This window comes from Cyprinus carpio, chromosome B3, assembly GCF_018340385.1.
Source record: "Cyprinus carpio isolate SPL01 chromosome B3, ASM1834038v1, whole genome shotgun sequence".
In the NCBI taxonomy this organism is placed as follows: domain Eukaryota; kingdom Metazoa; phylum Chordata; class Actinopteri; order Cypriniformes; family Cyprinidae; genus Cyprinus; species Cyprinus carpio.
The window spans coordinates 12,574,863-12,587,424 of NC_056599.1; the positions used below are offsets into that span (position 1 = coordinate 12,574,863).

The 12,562-nt window shown below is 38.6% G+C and overlaps 2 protein-coding genes across 3 annotated transcripts; both read left to right on the top strand.

Moving 5' to 3' along the window:
- The first annotated feature begins 1,869 nt into the window (after nt 1–1,869).
- On the top strand, nt 1,870–5,679 carry soul5 (heme-binding protein soul5). 2 transcript variants are annotated; one of them, XM_042719752.1, is made up of 8 exons: nt 1,870–2,004; nt 2,132–2,191; nt 2,306–2,390; nt 2,498–2,618; nt 4,906–5,045; nt 5,136–5,299; nt 5,391–5,505; nt 5,584–5,679. In XM_042719752.1, coding segments are annotated over exons 1-7 (651 nt in total). In that variant the 5' UTR covers nt 1,870–2,002; the 3' UTR covers nt 5,470–5,505; nt 5,584–5,679. The 2 variants fall into 2 exon arrangements, with proteins under 2 accessions (XP_042575686.1, XP_042575685.1); XM_042719751.1 differs by having other exon boundaries at nt 5,610–5,679.
- A 1,739-nt stretch (nt 5,680–7,418) lies between these two features.
- On the top strand, nt 7,419–12,358 carry nr5a5 (nuclear receptor subfamily 5, group A, member 5). The gene is made up of 7 exons (XM_042719749.1): nt 7,419–7,656; nt 8,257–8,372; nt 8,572–8,713; nt 9,228–9,967; nt 11,444–11,563; nt 11,849–11,996; nt 12,069–12,358. Exons 1-7 carry the CDS (start codon nt 7,557–7,559, stop codon nt 12,314–12,316), a joined length of 1,614 nt encoding a protein of 537 aa, XP_042575683.1. The 5' UTR covers nt 7,419–7,556; the 3' UTR covers nt 12,317–12,358.
- Nucleotides 12,359–12,562: the final 204 nt, after the last annotated feature.

Sequence of the window (12,562 nt, forward strand, 5' to 3'; positions counted from 1 at the left end):
ATTGTATTAAGGCGTAAGCAGCCTGAATGAAATATGTAATGCACTGCAGGCTATATGAACACAGTGCAACACACACCAAACACAGAATGCAGATAATCAATCACTCACCCCCTAATCAAGCAATAATTAACACTGGAGTACTCGCAGGCCTCCCTCTCTCCCTCCCCTCCTGCGCCCAAGAGTGAGCATTTGTGGTTCTCAGTGATGCAGACAATTTACTGAACTGATATGAAACTATAATGCTTGCAACAAACCAGGAAATACTTGGAAATAGTTGGAATAGTTATTTACTAACTAACAATAAGCAATATTTCTAAAGCATATTTTTAACTAATATCTCTGTTTTGTCAGAGGCTACACTTCACACAACTAACAAATACAGGCACTTGAGAAGAAAAAGCAGACAACACCTGATGAATAAAACAGATCTGCTGTTATGTCAGTCTTGCATAACAACTGCCAAACACACATAAGAGTTGCATGGAGAACTCTAATACTTTTCCGAATGAAGATTTCGGGAACATCTCCAGGGGAAAGTTATGGCCAAAGACAATGTGTTAAACCTACTATTAATGTGTCCAAATAAAAATGATCTGGAATAAATGTGGATGATTTATGAGCAGTTTGTCTTTGCCGTTATATCATAATTTTGCATAATGTTGTCTTTGCGTAACTCCATTGATGCTAAATCATACCAGATGTTTAGAGAACTTTTGTATGTATAGTGAACTGTACAATGCATGAAACAAGACACCCAGCTACACCCAACACTTGTACAACCATTACAAAACCCCAAACAAAAGATATCAGAGAGCACAAACTGTACAGGAGACAAAGAGCTAAACCTTTGAATATACCCTGAACTGAACATAAAAGAACTATTATCTCTACGTGGGCGTTAAATGAAAATCACAATTCTGGGTGTCAAACTATTTTTCCTTCACCCATAAAACACAGAACTTATAGTCTGAAAGTAAAATAATTTTTACTTTCAGACAATAACTTTTATTTTAAAATTAAATGTATTTTAAAATCATTTTTCATTATTATTTACTTAGAAATTTTACACTGACAAAACTACAGTTTAATGATCTAAATGTCTGTTACATTTCAAACTATGCATCCATAAATAATTCTGATTTAAAACATTTCTTGATTTGATGTCCCTGAACTAAAAAATAATAATAATAAAAAAATGGTCACCTGAAACAATATTCCTCTTCTACTCTAGAAAGTTAAGCAATTTTGACATTTAGCCTACTTAAACATCTGGATGACTGTCACATTCACTACTGCACACCATGAACAGAGCTGTGGTCAGTCTGTGGTCAAAGGTTCTGTTTGCTTATTTTACATCAGTGCTTTGATATGTCATTGACAGAATGAATATAATGATTGAATGTCATGCATGGAGATAGTTTAGTTTTGAATGAAATCCAGAAGTTATTGTGTAACAACCTCACGAGAACCCCATCTAACCTTAAAATGCAACTTTGTTTTCCCAGTACATAATCACAAACAAGCCATTGCATAAAAATGAAAGCAATCCTGAACTGTAATTAAATGCTATACACATATGAAGGTATGTCTGTCAGTGTGTTGTACACTCTTAAAAATAATGTTTCTTTATAGGCATTCATGAAAAACCTTTAACAGTCATGAAACCTTTTCATTCCACAAAAGGTTCTTTTATAGTGTAAAAAAAGTTTTTTAGACCATTTTTTGAACAACAACAACATTTTTGGAATCATTATTTTAAGATTGTATGGCTAGACATGGCTATTTAACAATCATATAAAATATATATATTTAAAAAAAGATGAAATACTGTCCCTAGTGGATAAGACAAACTCTTACTTAACATGCTTACATGACTGCAGAGTTGGGGCGTGTCTTGAAGGAGGAACAGATTTCATAACGTTGCATGTATAAATAACAGCTTGCAGGCACACAGTGTGCATACTTCATCTCTGCACAGATTCAAGCTACAACATTCTACAACATGTAAGTACTGAAGCTTTTACTCTCTTAGACTGCTGTACAGTATAAACCACAGTAGCACCATAAAAAGGACTACTGCTAGAGTTCCCTAAAAGTAACTTCTTTTTTTTCTGTTTTTAATGTTTTTAAGGATTTGTATGACAGGATTGATCTTGCTGCTCTTTGCAGTGACAGTAGATGGAAGAGTTGGGTGAGATTCATTTTTACTTCCCTTGCAGCTGTATAATAGCCACACCACAGAGATTACAATGTGCGCATTACTGTGTATACATCAAGTTGAATGTACTGTGTTTGCATCTCTCAGGGACTCCACTAGTGAATCCAGTTACTGCACAGAGACAAAAGAGTGCTTTCTGTTTGACTTGGTTTGTGCAGGAGATGGTTATGAGGTGAGATACAAGACAGCACAAACATGAAAGAGTAAAGAGATCCCAGAAATTTAAAAGACAAGCTCAAACAGATCATGCTAATGAGATGAAGTGCTCTATTCCTACAGGTACGCCACTATGAAGCTGCTAAGTGGGTGACCACAGAAGCTGAATCCTATTTCATGGAAATTGCAACTTCAAGAGCATTCAGGAAACTTTATAAATACATCACCGGAGAAAATGAGGCTGGTGAGTTTGATTGGGGGTCAAATTTTTGGGGGTCAAACATTGTGGAGCACCAAATGTTCTTAAGGACATTAAAACCTGTAAGAGACTTTTAAAAAACGAAAATGTGCTCATTATTTACTCATCCTCATGCGTCCCAGATGTAGAACTTACTTTCTTCAGATGAAGATGTATAGGAAAATAATCCATGTCTGTGAGTCCAAATTTTGCAACATTCTGTAAATGTGCTAGACTTCAGAAAATAACCAGAAAAATAACAAAGTGCATTAAACGGTAAAGCTATCCAGTGTCCTGTAATGAATTGAAATAGCATGATACCAGATTGCAATATCAAGCAGCATAACGGACTGTTTTGTACAGGTAAATGAAGCGAATGAATGAAGCCTCGCATATTGAAGTTTACAAACAGCCGCATCCGCTCTCATAATTCTTTGTACAGGACCTCTAAAGCTTCAAAAACTACTCAAAGTGAACACCACGGGAATACTACCCCAGCTCATGAAATCACGTCTTTTGAAGCAAAACGACTGATATGTGTAAGAAAAAAAAAAACTCAAATAGGTGGAATTAAAGAGATGGATTATTATTATTATTATTAAAAATCTTTGTTTGTGTTCATCTGAAGAATATGCATTCAGTAGTTTTTTTGTTTTTTTTTGCTGGCGTTCTCAGTAGCCCCTCACTGCAGAACACAAGATCCAGGGGGCGTGGTTGGATCCCCATCTAGGGGGTGGAGATGGGTAGGTTTAGGGGTGGAAATGGGTGGGTTTAGGGATCAGCAGGTGGAGACGGTAGGCTTAGGTATATGTAAGGTGGGAGGAGTTGGATCTGGATCCAACCACGCCCCCTGGATCTTGTGTTCTGCAGTGAGGACCATCTAGGCGTTCTACTATTTCGGTTGAAAACAGATGCTGTTAAAGGCTGCACTGCCATCTATCGACATATCGACCATAATTAATTGCCTTACCTGTCCAACAATAAAGAAACAAAGCAGGATTATTCCCATCATCTTACTACCTGTGTGCCGCACTGATGTTTATACTCGTTTTTTGTCAGTCTTTCTTCTGACTTCGAACCTTTTTGGTTCTTCGGCTGTAACTTACAGGTAACGTTAGGCCTACTGATCGTTGTCTCAGTAATTAGCATTTCATTAATAATTGTCTAATTTTCACTCTTCACATCACCGGACGACACAATGCTACACATTTTATAAGAACAAGTATTAATATAAGTGCAGTCTTCATCTCATGTGAGTGTACACCATTCAGATGACTCTTTATTTCTAAACATGATTAAAGGGATAGTTCACCCAAAAATGAAAATTTGATGTTTATCTGCTTACCCCCAGAGCATCCAAGATGTGGTTGACTTTGTTTCTTCAGTAAAACACAAATTATGATTTCTTTAACTTCAGCCGTTGCAGTCTCTCAGTCGTACAGTGCTTTGCAATGGTCACAGAATCTATGAGAGAAAAAAAACATGCACAGAAAAATCCAAATTAAACCCTGCAGGTTGTGACGATACATTGATGTGTAAAGACATAAAACGATCGATCTGTGCAGGAAACTAAACACTATTTCTATCATTTTTTACCTCTGATTCAAGCAATGTCCTAACTGTTAGAACTCTTGTGAACGCGTTTCACAGCAGCCTACATCATCTTCTTCTTGCTTTATGGTGGATCGCAGACTTATAAGTGCATTACCGCCACCTATCTCTCAAATGGACCATTGACACTCCTAATTTAGATTGTAGATAGAATGTTAATGGGCCACTGAGTAGTATGAAGCTGCAGACTCGGAGCCTGCTGCATCTACAATATTGGGGCCATTTTGAGAGATAGGTGGCGGTAATACACTTTGTTCAGTTTCTTGCACAGAGTGATCGTTTTGTGTCTTTACCAGTCTATGGTCTTTACCTTTACACATCAATGTATCGTCACGAGCCACAGGGTCAGCCGCTATGGATTTTTCTGTGTATGTTTTTTTACCATTTGCCATGCATTGAAGGACTCAGAGACTGCAACGCCTGAAGCTAAAAATAATAATTTGTGTTCTACTGAAGAAACAAAGTCACCTACATCTTGGATGCCTTGGGGGTAAGCAGATAAACATCAAATTTTCATTTTTGGGTGAACTATCCCTTTAAATTAGCAACAAACTGCTAAAGCACCTTCAATTAAAACATTGCAATGAAGAAAATATTTAACGTTCATTGGAAGCAGATTACCAAAAAAAAAAAAAAAAATCAAATTTATCCTTATAATCAAATTATAACCCTTATTTTCTAGGTGCAACAATTGACATGACTGCACCAGTCCTCATTAAAGTCAATAATAGCACGAGCATGTGGCAGCCATCAGTCTATGGTCTCAGCTTCCTCCTGCCCTCCAAATACCAGGCCAATCCACCCAAACCTACTGATGCCTCTGTGAGTCTCATTGATATTTTCTGTGATTTCTATTCAACTGAACGTTTATATATATAAAGTATATAACTTGTTCCTGCACTTTATTTGTAGGTATACTTAACAGACACTCCGGATATGAAAGTATATGTCAAGAGCTACGGGGGCTGGATGATTTCACTTGTGGCCAAATCACAGGTTGAGACTCTGAAGACGTCGCTGGACAATGTAAAAGCTACTTATGAGACAGAGTACCACTATAATGTCGGCTATAACAGGTGCACTTAGTTTACATCCTTTCTGCCAGTAACGTTCTCTAATTTCAGTAATTCTTATGTTTATTGTATTGTGTATGTGTGTGTTTTTCAGCCCAATGAAGATTATGAACAGACACAATGAGGCGTGGTTTATTGTTAAGGGTGAGCCTGTGTGTCCTAGGAGTGAATAATTTCTCTGAGCTTCCTCTCTAACAAGTCTTTTAAAGGTAAATGATTCATTTAAATAAGAAAATTTATTCTTTTTATAATTAATACTAGGATAACTATATCTAATGTCTAACTAGAGATTTATTTGTTAATTCTTTTTCAGAGCCACAGAGAGAAGAACTGCATTACTCCTGTAGTCATAGCATGCTAAACTGCCTTACATGTTCTTTTATTTTTTTTATTATTTTTTTATTTTATTTTTTTTTGCTGAGAATAGGATACATATTTTGCACGGTTTTGTACCATTAGCACATATACTATAAAAGGGTTGGGTTTGGTTTAGTAGACAACATTAAAAAATAAATAAAAAATTGGGCATTTGTCAAAAAATTTCAAACTCCAAATTACTATCTTCTATAAACAATCATTATAAACAAACATTTTAAAAAAAAAGAAAATAAAAACATCATTGTAATGCTCTTGTGTTTTCTTGGGATTTCTTTACAACTTATGGGTCATATGTTTAATTTACATTTATGTTTATATTAATATATAACCTGCTGTCTGGAAACTGGCCACTGGCCAAATTTAAATTTGACAGAGTGGATGTGATGGATGCAGTTAATGTCAAACGGTAAAAGGTTGATTTGCACGGAAGCCAGCGAACACATAATTGCACCACCTTATGGACAGTTTTTATGAAATGTAGTAGATAGTATATAAATTCTAAATTTCAAGATGATCAACCATTCACAGTTGAAACTACCGACTTTTATTACTAAGACGTGGGATATAAAGTGACCACTAAAATTAATTTCAGTTAAATTGCATTACAAACTATTTCCTCTTACTTTCTGGCCATGAAAAAAAAAAAAAAAAAGTGCACCTAATTGCCTCTAAATAAAATGTACGTGTTTTTTCCTCCTGTGTGCTCCACTTTCTCACTGCTCACTGTATAATACTGTACCATAAAGGCCATAAAAAACCTGATGTACCAAATCTGATACAAAACATAAAACTCATATGCAAACTTATTACAAACACATTAATTATGCGCATTAATATGCACAGACAACTATATTTAAATTATTCATGCTTATTTTCTCAAAATATCAAAAAAGTGCTGATTCAGTTGATCTGTTCTGACCTATAACCCGTATGTCAACAGAGTAAACTTGTGCATTATAGTGCCACCTAGTGTCAGTAAACATGCTTGAGTTGTGGGTGGGATTTGGAATCATTCTTCCAGGCTTGGTATCTACGCTTCTCAATTTTCAAAGACAGAAAAAAGATGACCATGCTGCTTGCTTAATACTTAGCGAACAAAGTTTCTAAATATTTTCAATTCTGAATATGTCATTTTTCTCAACTGTTTAAGACGACTGATTTCACATAGATTTTTCAGTATAGACAGTGAAATAGCTACATAGTCAATCATCAACCAGCTATTTGTAAAAGAATGGCTTTTGCTGTTGCACATATTTTCATTTCGTTAACAGTCAAGACAATATCTCGTTTAATTTGACAGAATTAGTCTTTTTTCATTACTCAGTTTAATCTATCACCCTTGAACTGTTTTATGGCTTTAGACGTCAGACCCCACATCACTGTACTTACCTGCTCCCTTCATCATAACTAGACTCATTGTTTTGTAATTGATTCCAAAGGTGCTGGAACCTCACTTATTGATAAAAGATAGCAAAACACAGTATATTACGTGTTGATGAGCACATTTGAGCACAAGAGTAATCTGATTCAAATGTATAGAAATGGGGAAGAGGACTGTAATGAAAGTTCTATGTTCATGCTTCTTGGAGTTTACCAAACGCTTGATAATCACATGGCTGTAGTTGGTTTGGTCTGTTAAACCATATATGCTGCTCCTGCAACGCACCTTGCATGAATGAGATCTTGCTTGTTGGGAAGGTGTGACAGACTCAGGTTTATTACCCTCAGTATGGAGCAAAGTCCAACTGAGGGCCTTTACACCATCTCTGAGACAGCCTGTGTCTGTGCCTGTTTTCCTCTCTGTCCTGCTCTGAGTCCTGGGGGCCTGTACAGTTATGAATGACAGCTTACGGTGACCCATGCCAACCCTCTCCTATGGATCATGAACATCTCAAACTATCCACTGGATCACCCCCAGACCACGGCCATCCACTCTGCCGATTACACACAGGACCTTGTGTCACAAGAGGGACCGTCGACATGTAAGTAGAACTTCAGATCTGAGAGATTTCAATGGCTTTAGCAATAGCATTAATTGCTAATGTAATCCATTTGAGCATAGTAAACATTTGAAGTCAATGACTAATTCAGTTTCCATTAGAAATAAGTTTGTTGCGATATTCAGAAAATCTTGTCATATGATTTGATTGTGATGAACAGTTCAGTCAATGTTTAGTATGCATACTGAAGACGTGAATCAAAAAGATTTATGATTTCATTTAACCGAGATTTGCTTCAGCAAATTTAAAAAACATTTAGAAGTCATTTTATTTATCTTTTGACTGCTGCTGAAAATATCAAACTGTAAGGATTATGTAAGCCCTTTATCTCATTGTTTAATCAATCGAGTGATAAGAGACTAAGCCTATTTGAGATATAATAGACTGCTCCGCTGATTTATCAGATAGACTGGTCATTAAACTGTTCAACTTTACAGCTCACTTCTAGACAATCATCTTATTACAGCAGGCTTCTTGATTTTCATTTGCTGTTTCCTGAAGGTGACAAGAGTTACTTTTAGAAAGAAAGTGAACAAAAGGACCATTAACACTTCCATTTACAATGAATGTTATATCCCATAGCTCAGGAGTTAAAACCAGACCCAGACGGTAGGGCAACTCAAGATGAGGGCTGTCCTGTGTGTGGTGACAGGGTGTCAGGATATCACTATGGTCTACTCACCTGTGAGAGCTGTAAGGTAAGTGTTCCCATCGGTCAGGAAGTAACAAGTACACAGGAGTAGCTTTAATTTAAACATATATATATATATATATATATATATATATATATATATATATATATATATATATATATATATATATATATATGTTATATTATATATTTTCTGTAAATTTATATAATTATTCTTAAATACTAAAGACAAATATTCTCACCAGGGCTTTTTTAAGCGCTCTGTACAGAATAACAAGCGCTATACGTGTGCAGATGCGCAGTGCTGCCCCATGGACCCAGCCCAGAGGAAACGATGTCCTTACTGCCGCTTTCAGAAATGTTTAGCTGTTGGCATGAAGAAAGAAGGTATGCATGCAAACCCAAACAATGATTCCATTATTTAAAATAAGACTTTGTGTAAGGAAAAAGGCAGTTATTGTCTCTGAGATATGGAACGATATTCACAATTAGCCATCTGAGATAGCTCTGGTCCTGTTCCCACTTATCTTTGAAACCATAAAACATTGCAATTGCAATCTTTGATGACCCAGTAAGGGGGAAAAAGTAAAGTGCAGACCAGCAAAAAAAAAAGTTAAATTACGCAACTTTAATAGAGCAATGCTTCTCAAACCTGTCCTAGAGACCCCCTACCACTGCACATTTTTGATGTCTACCGTACCATCCACTCCTTTTCTTGGAGTCTCTACTACAGATGTGATGAACTGAAGGTCTGTTTGATAAGGAAGAGTTTGAAAATGTTTAAAGTTGGTGTGCCTCCAGGAACTGGTTTGAGAAACAATAATTTAGAACTGTGAGGATTTATCATGTTCTTTGGAACATCACAGTGTGATTTAGTTAATTGTAAAATTACTTGTCACAGCTGTACGTGCGGACAGAATGAGGGGTGGGCGAAACAAGTTTGGACCTCTGTACCGACGGGACAGGCAACTGAAACAGCAAAGAGGGACCTATCACCAGACGAACACTGCCCCCTACAGGATCAAAATTGAGGGACCACAAGCACTGGTACCTGCTGTGCCTCACGATTTTCATGTCCTCAACCCCTCCCCTGCTTCTCTTGGCTCTGACCATTACCATCCACCTCAGCCCTTTCATCCCAGTATGAGCCAGTCTGAGTTTCCCATGCTGTTGGACTGCACCATGCCCAGAGACCGGACACTGTCTGATCCAGCCCTACCATTCCATACACTGTGCTATCCAGCTTCCACGGTCCATCAAAGCTTCCACGGATACCCTCCAGAGAAAAGAGAGCTCCCTTTTAGCTACAGCCCTGCTTCTGTGACACCCCCTGCTCCAATCTCACCTACTGTTCTCTCCACACCAACCTCAACTCCAAGTTCCACCCCAACTCCAGCACAGAACTTGACACCCAGTTCAACCCCAACCCCTAGTTCATGCTTCCTAAATGAGCTCCTACAAGCTGAGCCAGATGAGAAGCAGCTTTGCACGCGGGTGTTGGCAAGCCTCCAAAGAGAACAGGCCTGCCGAGGAAAACATGACCGCCTCAACACCTTAAGCATCATGTGCAAAATTGCTGACCAGACTTTGTTTGGACTGGTGGAGTGGGCAAGAAACAGCACACTGTTTAAGGAGCTTAAGGTAGAAGGGTTTGCACCATGATCGCACATACATTATATACATTGTTTAATGTGTTAGTGTAATGTTCAGTATCACTGCTGAAAAGACCAGTATTAGGGCCGCATGATAAATTGCATGCAATATTTAATGCACATCTTGTAAGTAAAGCTGGTTCTGTAATCAGCGGTAAAACTCTATCACATGCATGCTTTCACATGGAGCAGCATTTACTACACAAAGCCATTGTTCACTGACAAGCTGTGCAAAATATGATTGTGGTTTTGTGCAGCTTGTCAGTGAACAACGGCTCTGTGTAGTTCTTTGCAGTTTCTGGATCACTATCTTTTGTTGGTCTTACAACATCATTGCTTCCCAAAGAAACAAACCCTACCCCTAACCCAAAAACCAGTGGTATCCGATCTCAGTCTTGGAGGGCCACTGTCCTGCAGAGGTTAGCTCCACCTTTCTTCAACACACCTGCCTGGAAGTTTTTAGTATGCCTAGTAAGACCTTGATTAACTGGTTCAGGTGTGTTTAACTGGGTTTGGAGCTAAACTGTGCAGGACAATGGCTCTTCAGGACCGAGTTTGGACACCCCTGCCCAAAACTAACCATACCATAACCCCTGTAAAATCACTGGTTGATAAGAATGGTGTATGTCTCTAACACCAACCCTAAGTCTAACCCTAACTCTACCCCTTTGCATATGCCTAAAATTTGATTCATTGTTTGGAATGTTGATCCAGAGACTTGTCCTACTTGACAAAATCTTGGTTACTGTACCAACCTGGTTTAAGATGGTTAGGGCTGGTCAGATACTGGTCTAAGTAGTGGAGCACCATGGCCATACTGTCCACTAGCAAAACTTGCTGATGAAAGCTGCCGAGTAGTATCGTCTTCCTTGTTGAACAAGAAATCTCACTGTTTTAGAAGCCTGGTGGAGACACCAGGATCCCATGCTTAGGCCTAGGGTCCAGAACAATATACATGCTTGTATTATGAGCAGAGATGGGGTTAACATTCTTGACTTTTTTAAAAAAGGAATGACAACTTTGGTCCTGAAAAACCACTGTCCTGCAGAGTTTAGCTCCCAACTCTGAGAAAAATGCACCTGCCTGTAGCTTTCTTAAAGACATTGATTAGCTTGTTCAGGCTTTGGTTTAGGGCTTGTTCAGGATTACGGTTGGTGCTAAACTCTGCAGGACAGTGGCCCTCCAGGACCGAAGCTGCCCATCTCTGCTTTTCAAGGACCAAAAGTCAAGGGTTCTTAACTCTGGCACTCGAGGTCCACTTTTCTGCACAGTTTAGCTCCAAACCTAATCAAATGCACCTATACAAGCTAATTAGGGTCTTCGGGATTACTATAAAGTTAATGGCAAGCAAGTTGATGAAGGTTGGAGCTAAACTCTGCAGGAAATTGGAACTTGAGGCCTAGAGTTGAGAACCCCGGTCCAAGGTGTCCAATGCTGCATAACTAGAGTACCTGATCTCTTACAGGTGGAGGATCAAATGGTGTTACTGCAGAGCTGCTGGAGTGAGCTTCTTGTCCTGGATCACTTATGCAGGCAGGTGGCTTATGGGAGAGATGGCAGCATCTGTCTGATTACTGGACAGCAGGTAAGAACACCTCTATTACTAAACCTGCATTTCCCTACTCTGTTCCTGGAGGCACATCAACAGGTTACATTTTGGATGTCTCCCTTATCTAGCCCATCTATTTCAGTCTCTACTAATATGTTGTTGAGTTGAATCCGGTGGTATGAATTAGGAAGAGTTGGATAATTTGTACTATTGGTGTGCCTCCAGGAACAGGGCTGGGCAACACTGCACTTCACCATTGTTATAGTTTACCGACTGTTTAGGAGTCTTTGGATTTTCTTTGATTTGCCTTTATTGTACCAGATTGAGGTATCGACCATCCTCAGTCAGGCTGGAGCAACTCTCAGTAGTTTGGTGTCCAGAGCCCAGGACCTTGTCTCCAAGCTTAGGTCACTACAACTAGACAGAGAGGAGTTTGTCTCTCTCAAATATCTGGTTCTCTTCAATCCAGGTGGGTTTCTTTTTTCTTTTAATCTGAACAAGTCCTGTTGGACCAGAGTTGTAAGGGTCATGTGTTTTGCAGATGTTAAATCAGTACAGGATCGAAGGCAGGTAGAACAAACTCAAGAGCGTGTGAACAGGGCTTTGATGGACCACACTATGCAAACCTACCCAGGTCACTCTGACAAGTTTGGACAACTGCTGCTCCGTCTGCCAGAGGTGCGCAGCATCAGTCTACAGGTGGAGGAATACCTGTATCAGCGCCACCTGCTGGGAGACCTGCCTTGCAACTCATTGCTGACTGAAATGCTTCATGCTAAGCACACATGAGATACAATCAAAATAAAGATTGTTATTGGAAATTTTTTCATATATTTGGTGTCTTATAATTTTGAGTGCTGAACAAATCCAGTTGTCATTGTCGGCTGGCACTACATAATAGTTAACAACATGACAAACAATAGGAACAAAAAGTAGTTTTGGGTATTATGGGTGTATGAGATATAAAGCACATTCTTTTAACCACTCACCTTACAGTTATGGATCACATCCAGTCAAAAATGCAAGCATTCAAAG